The sequence below is a fragment of the Acartia tonsa genome, chromosome 11, assembly GCF_053477335.1.
Source record: "Acartia tonsa isolate MP-2025a chromosome 11, ASM5347733v1, whole genome shotgun sequence".
Classification (NCBI taxonomy): Eukaryota; Metazoa; Arthropoda; class Copepoda; order Calanoida; family Acartiidae; genus Acartia; species Acartia tonsa.
In genome coordinates, this window is record NC_137270.1 from 6599960 (window position 1) to 6620000 (window position 20041).

The 20041-nt window shown below is 32.4% G+C and overlaps 1 protein-coding gene across 2 annotated transcripts in view; it reads left to right on the forward strand.

Moving 5' to 3' along the window:
• The window catches only part of LOC145331745 (uncharacterized), a 355671-nt gene extending 343229 nt beyond the window's left edge, over positions 1 to 12442 (forward strand). For both annotated transcript variants that reach the window (XM_080176576.1, XM_080176578.1), the window contains 6 exons: positions 7414 to 7462; positions 7847 to 7964; positions 8245 to 8300; positions 9904 to 9971; positions 10367 to 10424; positions 10778 to 12442. In XM_080176576.1, coding sequence (XP_080032702.1) covers positions 7414 to 7462; positions 7847 to 7964; positions 8245 to 8300; positions 9904 to 9971; positions 10367 to 10424; positions 10778 to 10869 — 441 coding nt within the window. In that variant the 3' untranslated portion in view covers positions 10870 to 12442. The remainder of the gene's footprint in view (positions 1 to 7413; positions 7463 to 7846; positions 7965 to 8244; positions 8301 to 9903; positions 9972 to 10366; positions 10425 to 10777) is intronic.
• The last annotated feature ends 7599 nt before the right edge of the window (positions 12443 to 20041 follow it).

Here is a 20041-nt window from a genome sequence, read left to right on the forward strand (position 1 = left end):
CAGTTCAAGGTCCTCTCCCTCCCCGATTTTTAGTTAGATGCAGTAGTTTAATGATTATTTTCTTTGTATTTTTATAATTTGATTACATTTACGGAGTACCTGGTATCTGTCACTCTTATTGGTCCCATAATTTGGTTTTAGAACAGTTGCTCAGATTAAATCAGGGAGGGAGGGGACATTGGACTGTTAATTAGACTAGTGCCAGAAGTTTTTCTTTATTTAGTGGCTTAAAAACTTTTGGCACTTTGACTAAATTTTAATTTGCTGGTTCTTAAGTCCAAATGTTTTTATTCTAAAAAGTAGGAAATTTTATCTAGCCTTTTTAAGATCACCCATTAATTTATCGTCAATTAAGATGTGTAGCTTTTCTTCTGGAGAATGTCAAATACCATGTAAAAAAGTCAACAAACAACCGGGAAATTAACGTCCATTGACCCTCCCTGTTGTAACCGGTTAAAAATAAACCTTCTCCCTTTTGCCATAAAAAGATATTAAAATGACCATTTCATGACAAGATTTTTATCAACTCTGTCTCTTACAAATATCAAATCTATAAATTTAACAATCTAAAAATACACCCTTGATTTTGGTTTATGGGGATGTCAAAAATTTTGAGCGTGTTTCTCGCACCCACCCCCCCCCCTCCCCCCCCCCCACCTGGTATTCCCTGCATTAATATTTGAATACTTTTGGGGGCATAATTGTTTGTAATTAACATATCCCCGCCTATTAATTAGGAACTAATACATCATGTGCTCATAGAATATAGCTACTCAACACATTTATATCTATATAAGTAGCGCAAACGAAAACAAAAGGCAGTAAATTGTAGTAGAGTTTATTTATAAAAAAAACTGTTAGTTTTTTCTTATGACATATGAAGTAAAGATAAGTTTACCAACATATTATAGGATAGATGCACAGCAATTGCAAGCGTATATGTTTCTCTCTTAGTGTGTGTACTAGTATGTACAACTCATGTATTTGTACGGGACAAAGCGGGTTGTAGAGTAGCTGTGCTACTGACATATCAATATAATTATAAGCTTTGAAAGGCCTGGACTGACTTTGTTTACAGGAGCAGTAATTATATAATTAGATTAGGGAGCTTTTATAATTGACGGGATACAGGAATGGGACAATGGTTTATAAAATAATCTTCCCCCAATTCATAGGTGTAAATCATTTTCTTTAATTGTCATGAAAATGGAGAAGGAAAGGGTTGTAGATTAATGTTTTTTTTATCCTTATATAAAAGTAACAGGATGTTTGTGAATGCATGTGTCTACAGCTTAAGATCTCGCTAACCGCTGCATGGTTTCTATCTATTATAACAACCACATTTTCTCGTTGGCTCAAATACTTAGTGTATACTTTTATTAAATACTAGCGGCTACGCCCCTAGAGGCCTCTAGGGGCACTTGAGGAGGTGGGAGTCGAATTTGATAACCCAATTTCTTATTTTAGATTTTAAAAGAAAAAGTAAAAAAAAATTGGGGGGGGGGGGGTATTATTCATTTTGGGGACGTTGGGGGTGTCCAACCCCCCAAGAAAATAGTTATAAACCTTCCCGGGACTTATGAGAAGCTACCCTGTTAAGGAGAACCCGATCGGTTCAGCGATTAACGAGATCCTTCGAGACACACAGACACACAGACAAACAAACAGACAAACATCCTGTTACTTTAGTATAAGGATTATTGGTTTTTTTGCTCTAAATTAATAATGTTTGAGCTTTTCAACCAATAATGTTTATTCACAGAAGGGGTAATTTTGTATATTATCATAGGGTATGTACATCAAATGTTCATTGTCCTATCCCTTTGTAAATTTGTTATTGCTACGCTACCTATTTACACAATTGTCCTTTTTTTGGAAAATCCCCCAAACAGCCCTATAAAAAATCTTCCAATATTCTTGATAAATATATGCTCTATATTTAATTTAAAAGAATGCCCTGTGTTTAAAAGCCCTAAATAACACCTAAAAGAAAAATTTTAATTTAAAGTTGAAAGCCGTGTAACGGAGTTTAATGTTTAAGAATGTTTCTTTGCCTGGCTTATTATAATCAGGGACTGGGGATAGTGAATTATAAATTAATCTACACCCTTTCTTTCCCTCAAAATCATCTGCTACCAAAGGCAAAATATGACACAAAAATTATGGGTTGAAAGATTTTTGTCCATTGTCTACTCCCTGATTAATATACATGTTGAGTGTTTTGGTCATTAGACTCAAAACATAATCTTTCTTTTTCTATTTAGCTACGTTTGCGTAAAACGACAAAAAATCGGCTAAAATGTCAATAAACTGCACAGAGACATAAATTTTAATCAGAAGAATGAAGTATTTTTTATTATAAATATTATTTTTGGAAGGTATGGTCAATAAACCACTGAGTTGAACATTTCGGATCTACTGCAGTTCACGGTAAAATATTGCTGGTAACGAATATTGCAAAAAATCTATGAATTTTAAAGACTGCTAGCTGCCAAACGGCTGAACGTATAGATCATACCCGCACACCATTTTAAACGGCATAAGAAGGCATACAAATAATCTGGAATAGCCAAGATCCAATGATGCACTGAGAAAGCTTCATTGAAGAAAAAACACGTAAAATAGGCCTTTTTCGCGCATTTCTCTGCACTGCGAGATAATTATGCATTATTGATTTATGGTTATTCCAGATTATTTGTAGGCCTTCTTATGCCGCTTAAAACAGTGTGCGGGCATGATCTGTACGTTCAGCCGTTTGGCAGCTGGCAGCCTTTAAAATTCATAGATTTTTTGCAATATTCGTTACCAGCAATATTTTACCGTGAACTGCAGTAGATCCAACATTTCTGAATTTGCCGATAAAATTAACCAATTAAATGCCTCCATTTCAAAACACAAGCATATTATTGGATGACTTTTGACAAAGGAGACACGTTATTGGTTCATTTTAGCGGCCAGTTATAAATTCGGAAAATCACAGTTCTGCCATAGAAATGCTTAAAAGATTTAATCTAAAACAATTATGTTTGACAACAAACAAGCATCAATAATTGTACATACATATTAATAATTCGGTCGTGCATACGGGCATATCATGGTTATAGAGTTGCTGCGCTACTAACAAAGAATAATACAATGTGGCTGCTTTTATTGTTTGCTGTTAAATAAAAATACCCCAATGCTAAAAGTGCATATATAGTTAAAAAGGCCTCATTATATTAATGAAAAAGCATATAGTTGTAATTATGTTAGCAAACATAACCAATTTACTGTTATTTTTTTACTTTTTTTTTAAGTGCAACTACTCAATAAACTAAGTATTCCTTAGTTTGTTTTATGTAAGCTACGTTATTTCAGGGTTCAAATAGTAGAAACGGTGTCTACTCATAAGACTCTCTCTTTTTACAATTTTAGCAGCTTCGCCTCTAACTTTTTAGTGCTCGAATGGGTAAAAAAAGAGGCAGAAAAATAGCCTTAACCCATCCAAGGCTTAAATTTATAAGTAGATAGCCTATCCCGTAACCTTAAATAAGACTTAAAAAAGGATATTCAGTTAATTCTATAGTTATTGAAATCTAAAGCTTCTGACAAAAAACATTACACTTTATTTTGCATTTTTAATCCAAAATATTATAAACTTGTTATTGCTGCGCTTCTTATGATCATAATTTGAAGCGTATCTAATATTTAATTCAGCCTTATTACTATATAAATCTTTATAATTTTAAAATTATTTTGATTAATATTAAATTAAATATTACAAAGATAGGACATTGAAATATTTTTCCAGTATGTCTTCGACACTGATTAATATCCACTTTTTTAGAACCGGTTCCCAACAATACTGAAAAATCACGTGTTGTATCGTATTACCTACAATTTTCCACGACTAATGAAATAAAAACAAACCAAAAAAAACCTGCAGTAGTAGGGGAGTTAATACCCTCCCGCCCTCACCTTCAGATATTTTTACCACCCTGAATATTAATAAACTTTGAATAATCTTAAAAGATTATAATTTTATCACAAAGAAAATTTTAGGAAGTAGCTTAAAGCTAATATATCTATAAATATAATTCAATATAAAAATCTAATCTTATTTAAATTTTTGGATTATTTTTTTGTCCACTAATGTATCTTTTGTAAGGCAGATTTGATAAAATCTGATTTTTAAATAAAACTTTTTAATAATATTAGACGACGAAAATCTAGCTTGTTTTTAGCGTCAACAAATATTGGATGTACTTTTAAAGCATATTCGGACTACTTAATGTTAAGATTAACCGCACCGTAATGTAAATTTTGGTGGGCTGCTCTACTTTTCTAAATGTTTACAAATGCCATTAAAAAGTATTTCAATTTAATTCTTTAAGCTACCCTTTAAAATGATACTTTTTTCAATTAAAATACTTTTTTTTAGATGTCATTATTATCCTAAAGCATGGGTAAGGGGGAGGGGGTAGGCTTAACATTTACCGTAATAGCATAAAATAACACTATATATATAAGGCCACCTATGTATATGCCATTTATGCTCTTATTACAGAGTATTATACATATTTGCGTGTGAGGTATTAGGATGGCTTTATTTATTATTAAGTTTAAGTACAACTGCTACTTTAATAATAGACCATGTCTTTCCGTCTGTCTGTCTGCAGATTGATTGAAGTTACAGGTTTAAATCCTAGCATAAGATAACTTAAAAGTAAGATAGTAGAATAAATGTATTATTACATTGATCTTACACAAGATTTTCATGTTCTATAATAAAGTGAACCCTATCATCTTTCCTCCTACTGGATAAACGGCCCGATCCATATATGGGGGGAAATTGCAACCTAAATTTACGATAATTTTTCTCCTTTTATATCATCCAAGTATATTGTACATTAATATAAATTTTTATGATAATCAAACCCAAATCTAGGTTTGTTTTAAATTTTTTTCCCTAATTGACTTTAAGGGGATATACAAAATTTTGGTCAGGTGGTGTCATAACCCTTAACTTGACCTACAGATGGTAGAACAAGGCCACTCTGATTTGAATTCGCTGGTCAGTCAATTAAACTAATCCCCAGGATTGAATAATCTAATATGCAAAACTTTCAGTGTGGATATGAAATACCCTAATTTTGTCGATTAAAATAAAGTCAGAAAAAAAGAATAATGATATAGATTTCCCCTACTTTTTTGCCTGTCGAAAATACAATTTAAGAAACTAATTATAGATATTTTGTATTTTTGTTTTTTTTATATACAAAAATGTTATACTTTTTTAAGCAATTGATAAAAAAAATTGAATTTTTGAAATTATCTAAAAGGTTTTTATTTCAATTTTTTCTGATTACAGCAAAAATCAAGACTATAACTAAAATATCGCGATTTTTTAGCAATGAAAAGCGTTTTTGGTTTTGAATGACCTAAAAAGAATATACATATTACAAATCATTACTGTTATAAAGCAATAACTGTTTAAGAGGAAAAATTCACATGTTCTTGATGCCTTTGAAAATACAAATAATTTGAATTTGTAGTCATGTTATCTATATTCACTACTCTAGATTTAGGTTAGGTAAGTAAAGGTTATACAAATGTTAACTGAAAATATCAAGAAGGGAGAATAGGAAAGAAGATCAATTTATCGACCATTATCCTATTTCTACAGTGCCTTAAAATATTTAAGTATGTTTTATTAAAATGGTGGGAGAAAATAATCTTAGTCCAATTCTTTCCCAAATGATAATAAAATACTATATTTTAAATACATCACATAGGGTTAGAGAAAATTGATTTATTAGCCATGTTCATATCACTGTATCCGGCCATAAAGATAGCTAACGTAGAGCAAATAAATTAGGGGATAGATTAATTTAACGGTCATTTCCCTATCCCTGAAAGTACTCGTATTTAAGTTGACCCAAATAGACCATAGAAAATTATTCAATCATTACATAATACAAAATTATCCGGAGTGTTCTCATCAAACTGTTAAACAATTATTAGCTAATCCTATCAGACAAAGTATGTGCAGTGCAATTAATGTTTAGTTCTTTGTGTAAAACTAGCTACTACGTCCCTAGCATCAAGGTAGAGTGCAGTAAAATTAATTCAGTCAATAGTTAGAGTGACCTTAACGGACAATCAAGCAAACTATACTACTATATATCCTGATTTTAGCCCATAGTCTGTAGACTATTTAAACAAAACTCAAATTTTAATTCATTTTCCCCATCATATTACATTTGCAAAGCAGTGAAATAGATTAAATTGGATGAGTCAGTTTGTGTTGTTGCAACGATGTTGCGGTTTCGATGATTTGATAATGTGATTGTATCAATGTATGTGGTATCCAATACACACCAAAGAATAACCATAATACTTCTATCTATAATACAAAGTAGAACGATGTTTGTCTGTCTGTCTGTTTGTCTGTCTGTTTGTAGCGAAGGATCTCGCTAACCGCTGAACCGATCGAGTTCTCCTTTATAGGATAGCTTCTCATAAGTCCCGGGAAGGTTTATAACTATTTTATTGGGGGGTGGGACACCTCCAACCCCCCCCAAAAAAAAAAAAATTTCTTTTTAAAACTAAAATTAAAATAGTGGGGTCGACTTCCGCCCCCCCCCAAAAGAAATTTTTTTAAAACTTTTTCTTTTAAATCTAAAATACGAAAAATTAGTTTGATCAAACCTCTTGGGGCGGAGCCCCTAGAGGCTAGGGGCGACGCCGCTAGTAATAATAATAGCACTACTTTATTAGTATACTAAGCGGCGACGCCCCTAGAGGCCTAAGGGATATAGGGGGGGGGGGGAGAGAACCGTACACCCCACTGTTATTAGTTCTATTATTTTCTTGTGGCGATTTCTCTTAATGGGGTTGTAAACTAGTTGTAAACATTCCCCGGAATTATGAGAATGTTTGTACATTGCATTGTAAAGGTGAGCCATACCGGTTCAGCGGCTAGCAAGATCCCTCAGTACACACACAGAAAATCATTCTGCGACTTTTATATAAAGATTCTGTATATGCGCTTACATAATAATATAATATTTAATTTTATATTAATCTAAATTATAAAATTTTAAATTGTTTATTATTAAATATTATTAAATATTTGATACACTTTAAAATTGATCTTACTAATTGACCAATGGTGTCATGACAGTGGCGTGCACAGGGCGTTTCCAGAGGGGTGCGCGAAATGCCCCCAAAATTCCATACGTTTTGACATTTATTGGCTTCGAACACTTTGAGTCTTGGACACTAAATCCATAATAAGTTTGTCCAAACTTTTCAACCAATAATATAAACCTGCACGAGGGGTAATAATTATCCTACCTCTTAATGTCCCTGAATACTGAGGTCTTATGCTGATAAGATAACAACAAATTCAACGTTTTTTCTTTATTTCAGGCCAGACAACAAAACAGAGATCCAGACAGCATAAGAGTTCAGCCGACAGGTAATAGAATTGTCCGATTCATTTCAAACTTTTTTCATGATTTTATTCTTGGACATGTCTTTGCATTTTGTAGTTTCAAGTACAAAAACTCAATAATCTAAACTAAATAAATAAGTATGCCCATAATTAATAGATCTCTTTACTTTATTAAAATGATTTTGATCGCAAAAACTAATTATATCTTTAATAAAAAAAAATTGAGCGTTTAATGGTTCATGCGAAGGCAGATGAGTGTAGGAAAATAGCCTAAAACCTTCCAAAAACGTATCCAGACTATTAAGTTCTAAGATCTATTATATTACAGGATAGTGTAAGCGTATTAACCCAACAATAAAAGTTAAAAGGAAAGTACGTCCAAGATTAATAGGCTAATATATGTTTTAGTTGGTTTTGCCGGTGGTGAGGATCCATACTACAGCGGCTACAGCGCTAGAGTCACAGATTTTAACACGAAAACAAGGAGGGACAGATCCAAAACTAACACAAGCAAAGAGTCGGCCAGGTATAACCATTCTTTCAACAAGTTTAAGAAGTAGTAATGAATATAAAATAGATAGATATATTCATTTGGGAAAATTTGTTATCAATTTAGGTTGCTAACATGGAACTCGTTTATTGGTTGATTCTTCATCCATTAGGAGGGGAGGGGATGGGAGGTTGTTTTTTTGATAGCTGCTAAATATTGGGTGGTTATAAAAGATTATAGAATCATTAAAACTCTCCAAATCCCTTATGTATACTTTTTATACCAAATTTTCGATGTACAATTTTTTTTTCTTCAGTTTGGACAAAACATCCCCTTGGTGGCATTCAAGATTATACCCTGACAGCGGAGTAGGTAAGACAATTTTCTCGTATTCATTCGAATCCGGTGGATAGGAACCGGTTCTCATCCATACGAAAAAACTATGTCTAGCATCGTATTATACCCAGCTTTCTACGAATATAAAAATGTACAATCCTAATATTAAAACCAGTTTTTTTAGCCCGTGCCTTCGGCACCTCGGGGCTAAAAAACTGGTTTTAATCTTATAATTGTACATTCTATATCCGCGGAAAGCCGTTTATAATACGATGCGAGAAATAACTATTAAATCTAACTAACAGATAGTAACAATTACACAGTAACAATGCTGGTAGAGTAAGTTTAGATTTATTTAAATAAACATTAACCTTTAAAAGGTATAAATAAAAAAACTTCATGTCAGCCAAGACCAATATAATTTGTATGTCGATATTAGGTCAGCTAATGCCACCTTTATTTCGTAATGTTATTTGCCTTGCTCATAGGGGAGGACGGGATAGCCTATAAAAATAGCCTAAAACCTCTCTATGACATTTAAAGCTTTCTGAATAGTACAACCCATTTGGATCAGCAATTTTAGAGATCTTTATTCACAATATATACATTATGTTGATTAAATATTTAGAAGATTTTCTTTATACATTTAAATTTTTTTCATCTAAGTTAAAAAATGATAATATATTTCAAAGAAGTATAAAAATTACAAAATGATTATTACTACTTAATTAAAAGAAAAATTTATTTGATTTTTGCATATTTTTTTGAATTTTGTCCAAAGAAGAGAGATATTAAGTTTTAAAAACAAATACCAGCATGATTTTTTAGCTCATTTATACATTAAAATTTAATCTAAATTGCTAGGGGGAGCATAAAACAGCATCGGACTGCTTTTCTGCTTTTCATAAGGCCTTTTTATGCTATAGCATTTCTAAATAGATACATTAAGGCCTATCATAATCTTTTTCTGCCCTGCTACATCTTTTTGTAAAAGCTTTCTCCTCTCTATTTTATTTGGCAAAGTATATTCATAACTAATCAAAGATGAGCGGGTAGGGTCGTCTATATCGTCAGTGGACCAAAAGTAACCCCCCCCCCCCACACTTCTGCATTGACTAACTGTTATATTTTTATGAAATGAATACTGTAATTTGTCAGCAATGATCACCATGTCGATAGTAATTCAGCTAAAAATACTTTTATATAACTCCGTATAATCGACGTGAACTTTAAGCTTCATATTAACAATCTGTAATAAGAGTATAGGGGTTGTAATATTACATGTTTTACATGAAAAATAAAGGATTTTACTAATGATCGTCATGCCTAATTATAAATATTAGATTCTTGAAATTAAATACTATTTCATTACATAAGTGAAAAAAATGAAATGAAAAACTTGGTTTAATTACTTCTTCAAATGCTCATGATTAGAACGATTATGATTAATACTAGCGAAACTAATCCTATTATATAAAGTAGTAAACTTTGATTGGTTGATTTATGCAAAATAATGACCCATGCAAAATACTTTTTTCTGTAATGCAGATAGGTACAGCAGATAAAATAAACTCAAAGGTACTATAATGTATGTGTATATTTTTTGAAATAATAAATAGTTATTATTTATTTTTTTTAGAATTGTCGTCAGTCGGTTCCGGTGGGTCGCCAGCGGTTCACACAACTAAACCAGCAAAAAATAATAAGGTAAATTGTTATGGTACAATATATTCAAAATTGGAATGGATGGATTGTATGCTTTGGGTGTACCTGAACTTTGATAACCTCCAGATGACTATGTAACAAGGTCTTATTTTTATTTTCTTGGAGCATCATAAACTCTTATTTTAGGTATTTAACAAGAGCATACTTTGGTGTAACTAAACCTTATTAGCTCTATATCTTATTTTGGTGTAGTGGATCTTGCTCAATTAAATTTATAATTACAGCCTACAAAACTTGATTGAACGATCTTTACTGGAAGTTCTAAATATGTTACATGATGAGCTAGGCTTTCACTCGAACATTTTAAAATGTAGGATTGAAAATATCCATTAGTATAAAATTTAGTATATATAATAATAAATGTATTTTTTTTCTAGGATGGTGTATACACCCAAGGTATGCTCAGAAATGGTGGTTTTGCTCTTAAAACAAAAGGTAAAAGCATTTTTTAACACTACTACTTTTATGTAAAAATTCTTGCCTGTACTGATGATGATCAACTTTTTTCCCCCTTTTCTTTTTATTTGTTTGCTTGGTGTTTTCACTCAAATATAATTCCTGATCACCAAATTCCCCCATTAATTAAATTTTTAAAATCATTATTCCTCACCCCTGTGGGCTCTTCTAACATCTACTTAACCTAAAATGAATAACCAAATTAAGCGTATTTCCAAAACAAATTTTAATTCCTAATTAAATTTAGTGGTTTTTTGCCATACGTCTTATGGGTCTATGTAATCTGTAATGAAATGTCCTATAATGTATTATAAATCCATATTATTTTTCAGAGCTATCGAGCTATCAAAACGAGAAGCGGAACCACTACACCAGTTTTTTCACAAGTCCTAGGACAGGACTTTTCCGCCATGGCTGGGATTAGAATATTTGTCTACTGGTTCTAAAAGTAAAAGAAAATAAGTACATTACTTATTTTTATCACAAACTATAATAAATCAAGAATCAAACTTCTAAGCTACAGCCTTAGATATTTTCTTGAGCATCCCCAAAAGAATCTTAAAAACAAAGACAAAACATAGTAAAACAGTTATATAAAGCCAGACCCCAAATCCGCCCTTTCAGTCCCATTACCCCTAAAAAATAAATGTACCTTAGTTTACATTTATTTTTTGTTCTACAAAAAGTTGTCATGGGGCTGGCAATAAAATATGTGATTAAATAGACAATTTACTAAAAGCCAGGTAAACCAATATTTACTACAAGCCTAGTAAAATTTTTTTTTACTTTTAAACAAGTAAATTTTAAGTCTAGTAAAATCTTATTTACTGTAAGTCTCTTAAAACTAGGTTTACTAAAAGTCTAGAAATTTAATTTATTGTAAAACTAGATTTACTAAATTTAATTTACTGTAAGCCTAGTAAATAAGAATTTACTACAACCCTAGTGAACTTATTACATGTATTTCTATATGTTATCGTAGTCAGTATTAAAAAAGTGCCTTTTTGTAAATCTATAAAGCAAATAGTATTATAACATTTTTATGGATTTTTTTTTATAGAAAGGAACTTTTTTATAAATTACATACTAGTCCTTATTAAAAGTGTTATACCATAATAATAGAAGTATTTATATCTATAAAACCAACTTTTTAAAAAATAAGCAAAATTACTTTTAGTTCTTAGTATAAAGGTTATTTCATTATTTTTGCTTATTTTTTACAAACGTTTTTTCAGTGTGATTGTGTTTTTTTTTGTCAACAATAAGTCATAGATGTGAATGTTTATAATAATCTTAAAAAATGGATATCAAATTTTTAAAAGAGCATAAAATGAATATAAAGTTTTGTTTGTTGGAGCAATAAATTATTTAAACCGCAAGCTCAATAATATTTGTCATTATGTCTTAATGAGTTTTAAAGAATATTTTTTTTGTCTATAAAAGTTACTATTATGAATTACTATTTGTTCACACAAAGAACATGAATTTTAAAAATATGTTGTTTAAAGCCCGGTCTCTAAATTGGGGGCGTTTCCACCCAATTAATTTGAAATGGCAATAATTTTTCGCAATAACATTTCAATTTTAATAAATCTTTCAACCACCTAATACGGTCCTAGCCCGTTTAGACATATGAATTTTTATTATCAACAGCATATGTAGTAATAAAGGATTTTTTAATGTTATTAGTTGAAGAACAAAAAATGAGTAGGTCTATAATTTTAGAGGAAAGTGTACTGATTTTTATGTTCTTTTAACTTTTTTAATTTGAAGAATTGGTGAAGAAATTACTCTATTAATCAAATGATTTTTTTTATATTTTTGCTATATCAAAAGGAAACCATATTTTGTAGTAAATTAAACAATGGTGATTAATTTTACACCTTAATGTACATTAAACTGCCAAAATTTGTGATTATTTTCTGTTATTTTTTTTATATCTTTATATTATATTGTATACATGTCAAAAATATATTTAAATAAAAACTTAAAATAGATATGTTTTAGTTGAAGCAAAACTATTCTATAATCTATGTCTGTATGTATATATATATATATTAATATTAAAGATATAGCGTAGGCTTGGAGATGCGATCCTCAATTTTCAAATTCTTTGAACGTACATATGAGACTTTTACAGAAATGCTTCGCATCCACAACTATCTATCTATGCTTGATATAAAATCAACACTTTATAGATCATATTATGAACCTTTGATTGACACGTGCCCTGCAATTAACTAGTAGCACTCAGGGGCAAGACACAATTACTTTAGCTAGGCCCAAGGCATTATTTGTATCAATTTATGCATTCATAGGCCTGTCTCTACCTATATGACACCATATACGGGTAACGACAGCCTATTCATGGTAATCTGTATGTGATTTGCTAATAGTATATGTTTATTAAAGATATTATGTTTATAGTTAATGTAATCATATAAACAACCAGTACATATATGTATGCCTACAACCATGCCTGATTTACGTCACATATTAACACACAGATATTTAATTGCACAGACAAACACTAAAATCCTGGTCCAGAGCTAATGTTATAGCATGTACCTCTTGAATTTATTCAGTTATTTACTAACTCTCCTACCATCAACTTCTCTTTCTGGCTTTAAAAGGTAATGACTTAGTTGTTTGGCATGCATTGTAGTTTAAATTTAGGCCCCTTAGTACTTAGCATGAATTGAGCTCAGGCCTTATGTTAGAACTCTAACACTTAGCACAATTCACTGCTTGGGACTTAGGGCATATTTCTGTCCTACTCTACTTATAATTTTAACACTTATCCTGTAAATATTTCCATACTTAACTTATGCACTTGTGATATAAATACACTTTATAAAAACATTTTCCTTCCTTAATACTTAATATACTTATATGATTCTGATCGAATATCAAAACCAACCATTTATTCTTAGGTTAAAGCAACATAATACTTCGCGTGGGTCTTTTGTTGAGCTTCCACCAGCTCAACCAAATTCGTATTATACTTGTGGGAATAGAGGGTTAAGCATTCTAAACAAGCGAACCGACGATGAGAATGTCTATGTGTATTGCATTAAAATTAGGTTTTAGTAGTACTCATAGAAGAGCGGTCTCCATACCTAAATATGGACAAACGCCCCATTCGCACACACAATGGTGCAACTTACCGGTTGTATCTTGAAAAATTTTACTTCATAAATTTTTTCTTTTTACTTACCGTACCCGAACCGCCTAAGGCAGGTATTTTTACCAAAATCGAATAATTGTAGCTATGGCAAAATCGGATTTACCAAAACCTGTGATACTATTTGAGAGCAAGGTTAGGACTATGAGGCGTTTGAAGAGATAGGGACTGAAAGGCACGACACAAATGCAATTGAGAGCCTCGTGTACGAGCAGTTGCACTAGTTGACACTCTAGAGGCCCTAGAGAATGCTAGCATATTTGTGGCCATTGGTCGCCGCCCTATAAGGACACTCGCACTGGTTGACACTCTAGAGGCCCTAGAGAATACCAGCACACCGGCACCTCCATGTCCGCCTCTCTTTAGTAAAACACTTGGGTTGGAATAATCTATGATTGAGCTATGTGCAAAATCTTGATTTTTTGGACTTAGTCAGAATTTTGAAACTTAGGAGTTGTGCTAGGTGGCGGAGTATATATATAAATCTTCGGACTTAGTATGATTTTTACTTATTCGGAAATTCTCTAAGTGTTGAAATACTTGAATCTTTGATACTTAAACCAGAACTTATTAAGAATCAAGCATGGAGTAATTTTTCATTTATAAGCTATCAAAATACTATTTGTAAAGGACCATTTTGAACTGCCTTATTAAATGAAAACTTAGGAGCAAATCCTATAGAACACGGGAAACGCTGTTAGTTGGGATACATATTGTCTTTGGAGCCATGTTTCTGAAACAATATGCCGAAAGCAGTTAGTACTCTTGAGTCGTAGTAAAGGGCCAAAAGATTATTACAAACTTGTAGCATTTATACTCAAGTTAAACTGTACTAATACTTTGGTGCCGTTAGAACCGATTTTCTGAGATTTGCACTTACTTATACATGCCTAGGACTTATATTCTTAATGCAATTCTGATTTATACGCGGATGTATCAAAATAACTATAGCCTCCAAAAATTTTGAGTTAAACAAAATATTTCAAAGTCTCAAAGATATTCTCAACATCGATCGGTTGGAATGATATAAGTGTAGACAAATTGCTGTATGCAATCAGAGAAATAACTCCAGAGACTTCCTGAGACTCTGAGCAAAATATTCCACTTTTGGACTTAGCACCGTTTCTATTTCTTTTGTTACAGAGAGAATCTCGAATTTCTGGACTTATAGTAATTTCTATGAAATTGTGAACTTGGTTGGAAATTTACCAAAATTCGGACTTGTAATAATTACGATTTTTCCAACTAGATTAACAAATTTCACTTTCCACACTCAAAAGAAAATTTTGTCTTAGAGTATTTTCGCCTTAGCCAAAATATTCCAATTATGGACTTAGAGAGATTCTATTTCTTTTGGTGAAGGATAATTCTAACACTCTAATACTTTATAATTTTAAAATCCTTAACTTAGCGAGATTTGCATTTCGTCAAAATATTCCAATAGTGGACTTAGAGTGATTCTATTTCTTTTGACTTATAGGCAATCTCTAAAGTAGCATTGTGAATGAACTGTTAGGAAATTTCATCTCGGACAAAATATTCCACGTCTGGACTTAGAGTAATTCTATTTCTTTTGTCTCAAGAAAAAAAAAAAAAAAAAAAAATTCACTAATTTTGTACTTAGCATAATTTCATTGAAAGGTTTTGGACTTAGTCAAAATTCACTAATTTTGTACTTAGCATAATTTCATTGAAAGGTTTTGGACTTAGTCAAAATTCACTAATTTTGTACTTAGCATAATTTCATTGAAAGGTTTTGGACTTGGTCGAAATTCACTAATTTTGTACTTAGCATAATTTCATTGAAAGGTTTTGGACTTGGTCGAAATTCACTAATTTTGTACTTAGCATAATTTCATTGAAAGATTTTGAACTTAGTCAAAATTCACTAATTTTGTACTTAGTATAATTTCAATAAGAAAATTTTTTTTTGATTTAGTCAAAAATTTATTAATTTTGCACTTAAAATATTTTCAGAATTCTTTCCTAAGCCGAAATTTGTTGATTTTTGTACTTAGAATAATTTCATTAGAAACTTTTGGACTTAGTCAAAATTTTCCAACCTTGGACTTAGAGTGATTCTACTTTATTTTGACTTAGAAAGTTTTAATTCAATCTTAACTTAGAAAATTTTTGTATGATTCCTTACAAACACGTACATAAATACAATAAACGGTTCACTCAACAATAAGTAGGACATGAAAACTAAATTTTTACTTGCTTTGCTAATGCTAACATTTCTATTTCATGTACCACCAGGATTCAGCAGTGAAAGTGAAGACAAGTTAATTACTAGTGATAGTGACCATTAGTGATATAAAAGTATAGTCAACAATATAGGCCCTATATGTACTGAATAGCACACTTTAAGAGACAAAGTTCTATACACCAAACGCAGCAGGAGGTTGCAGCAGCCTACCTTGGGAGAGTAGGACGTCTCTAAAAGAAGTAGCAGAAGTACTACGGAAAAGTACCCTACTGTCTTTAAATATCCGGAATCATAAACCTTTTATATCCAGAAATGTATGTTTACTTAGGCTTACTAGCACATAGACTATAACCAAGTAACATAAAAGTGTGTCTACATATAGCCCAGAATTTTTATAACCTAACAAATTACTTTTAGATAAGTTAGAAAAAAAAGTGCACTAAAATCAGTCAGATTAGTTTTCAAAAAAAAAAGTATAAGTATTGCTTAATTCAAAGTTGATAGGCTCCTTTGAAGTTTGATTGACAACCTCCACATTATAGGTTGGCCACCTAGTGTAGGATCTCACACTTCCTCAGAGTAAACTTGCACTTGAATACTGTATTACTACTAATTATAATTAGATTACATCCGGTCAGATAATTTTGAAAACAATCTTTACATATATAAATATAGGTATATCTAAATTGTATATCCCACTACAGTTATAAGAATTGAAGTCATAAGTGAAGCCCCAATTTTGCGCAAATTACGTTATAGGATTGGAAGGAAACCCCTAATACAACTATAAGTAAGAGGTGGCGAGATCTTTGACATTCAGGCAAAATTGTTGCAATATTATTAGAATATAGACGATCCTTTGGGAGTGAACCTTAGTAAGTTATATTCATAATAGCCTTACAGGAATAAGTAGATCGTAGGCTATAAACACATATCCTTAGAGTGAAGTAAGAGTTCAACAAGGATTATAAATTGCTGTTTCTTTTTCTCGACAACCATAATTTGCTAGGAAAGTCGACTCCTGAGCAAACTAAAAGTTAATTTGCGATAGTATATAAGCATACCCAAATTAACTCCGCTGCAAACATTACTTAACTTAATAACCAATTTGAATAGCTAACTAGCTCAAATTGACCTTATAAATAAATCTATATAAAAGTTAAGTAGGAGTGTTTCTACAGTTGAGCCTAATTAAGGATAAGGGTGCATTAGCGCACATCTTTAGAATATCAATCAAAAGCTCACACGCACGTATATACGACGTAGAAACAACTATAGGTGAAGCATATATCATACCCATCTATAACTAAACACAATTTAAAGCAAAGAATTGTTAACTTAAACAGATTCTTGATTGTTTTAAATTATACTCATTATTTGTACTCCTCTCGAACTTCCGCTATTTTTATCATAAAAATAGTATAACATTCCACTGGCATCTAAAAGAACTTACAATTAGTTCTAAGACTTTACAACTATTATCATGTCATCTGCCCGCAAGCAAGGCCAGCAGGATGATGAAGCTGGTAAGGAAACCACTCCTTGTCGGGGACGCTCGACAACACCTGGTATAAACACCCCTTCAGCTAATACAGACATTAGAGACTCCGATGCTTATGAGGAAATACAAATATCCAATTTAGAAGAATCAGAACAAATTGGCAAGAGGAATATGAGCCCTGAAGTGAATGCGATATCTCTGGCCTCACTATCAACACAAGCTAACTTATCAGACTCATGGAAAACTGTTTCCCACAGGCGGACAAAAGTAGCAGAACCAGCAGAAGAACTTCTACTCTCGCAGAAACTGAACACAATACAACTTGATAGACCTAACACGAGTGGTTCACTTGAAGTTGGAAGGCATCTCTGCACAAACTGTACAACGAGTATAGAACACAAGAGAATCCACACCACCAACACTTCGAAATCTAAAGAGAGAAGAGCTAACTACAGAGACAGACAAATTGCCAAAATAGAGGCCATCTCAAATTATCATAGAAGAAAATCCACCGTTAAAGAAATGGCTACAAAGTCACCCAATCCCAAACCTCATCACAGGGATAACAGGGACAGGCATTTTCAGAGGAATACCAAACGGGATTATCAGGCTTCTTATAGGTTATCACCTGGACGCTACTGTGTAGCATGTGGACAATATTCTCACAACATATCTGATGGATGTAGATTATTATGTGATGATACAGGGCGGTTATACCCAACTGTATTGACATCAGCTTTCTGTACAAACTGTTATAAGACATATGGTAAAGAGTTATACCATTCTCGACACTTATGTCCTGGAAGGCCAGCCATGATGGAATTATACCATAGTGGTAAGGTGAAACCTAGTGGTGTCTTCAGGCAAACATATGAAGACTGGGCTAAAGCCAAGGCTGAGGAATCATCTAGAGATTGTAACTTCGGTGGAATCACAGCTGCCACAGCGGAAATAATTCCCAATGAGCCTAAAAATCAATTAAGAGATAACGTTACACCAGCAAAGGAGGAAGAAAGAAAATTGTACCTTCATTGCTCTGGTTGTATGCCAGAAGAAATAGATTGTAAATATGACTATGATGTACGCATGACAGCTTTACTTGACTCAGCAACAGATAAAAACATCATATCAGCCAGGTACTATAGCAAGTTGTTCGGCATAGTAATGAACGATGATGAAACTCAGCTGGAAGAAAGTCATGATCTACCAGTTACATGTGCAGATCACAAGATCCCCGAACCCAGAGAAGTAACTCTCATGATTCGCCCCACATCATTCTCAAGCCGTCATTACCCAATTCCCTTCTCAATTGTAGCTGAAGACCATGAGGATGTCGCACCTATGATAATTGGACTAAATGGTATTAGAAGCCTACAGCTAACATGGACGCCTGTCACAGACAAATACCGGTTAGCACCGTGTTTGTATTCTATTCTTCACCCTGAAGGACCGCTGAGCAGTATCTTCTGTTCTGAACTTGAGCTCCAGCTCTGTACAGGAGTAGTTAAAAAGATCAAAGCTAAAGAAACCCAAGTGATAGTAATGAATATCAACCACTTTTTCAACCTAGCACCTGGAACACAAGTAATCCTCAGCGACGATCATATTTCAAACGAAAATGCAGGAATCAAAATCTTACCTGGACAAACACAACTCATTATCAATGATGATGGACAACTCAGTGGCAGAGCTTTAATAATCAACAACTCCGATCACACTATCACCAACACAGTTATCACTGGTTACATAGAGTCCAGCGACCAATCTATTGTCAGAGAGGTAGTCGTTGATTTTGACTTCTCAGGATCATTCATATATGGACTACCTATGCTACCAGAAGTAGACGAATCTGATGACGAATTGGATCAACTTGCCATAGCACGAAACACGCCAGCTATTAATTAGATCACTCTAGTTACTAGTAGCCAACCCAATAATACTCTTATACCAATCTGAAACACAAAATCAATTATTACATTGATTAACTTATTAAGCTGATAGATACACTTTAATTCATACAGCTATCAAACAGGGCACTCACATATCATGAGTGATCTTAATCTGATTATCATCTTAATGCTAAATAAAAACTCCAGTCTCATCTACTCCTGAATACAGTAAATTCATTGAACACATAGATGATGATGTAGAAATTAGGTTAAGGTGTATGGTCAAGATTGACAATTTCACACACTACTATTTCAAAAAAAAAAAAGAGAGGGAAACTTGAATAGTAATATAACTAATGTTTTATGGCATAATTCTAAAATCTTCATACATTCACATGTAGACAAAAGAAAAGGTCCTGAACAATCAACAGTGCCAAAATACCACTGGGACTTTGTCTAAAGACTATCATTACTTGTGAAGCAAACTTTACACTAAAACTCACCCTAAGACAGACAAGACAAAATTGTAAAGCAAAAATATATATTAAGGACATGACCTAGATAGTACACGCCTCCCCAGGAGCCCAGTATACTTAGGGAGTATCATTAAATTGATTGAACTATCTAAAAACGAAGTCAGGATTACTGAACATACATTTTGAATATTCTGAAGAAAGTTGTGGAGAATACGCACATAAAAGATAGAAAATTTAGTTTGAGAAAATTTCACTTACCTTGAAAAGTTGTAACTTTTCCTTGGTTCTAGATTTACATGTCTATCGCAGTATAAATTGAAAACAAGCATAGCAGTTT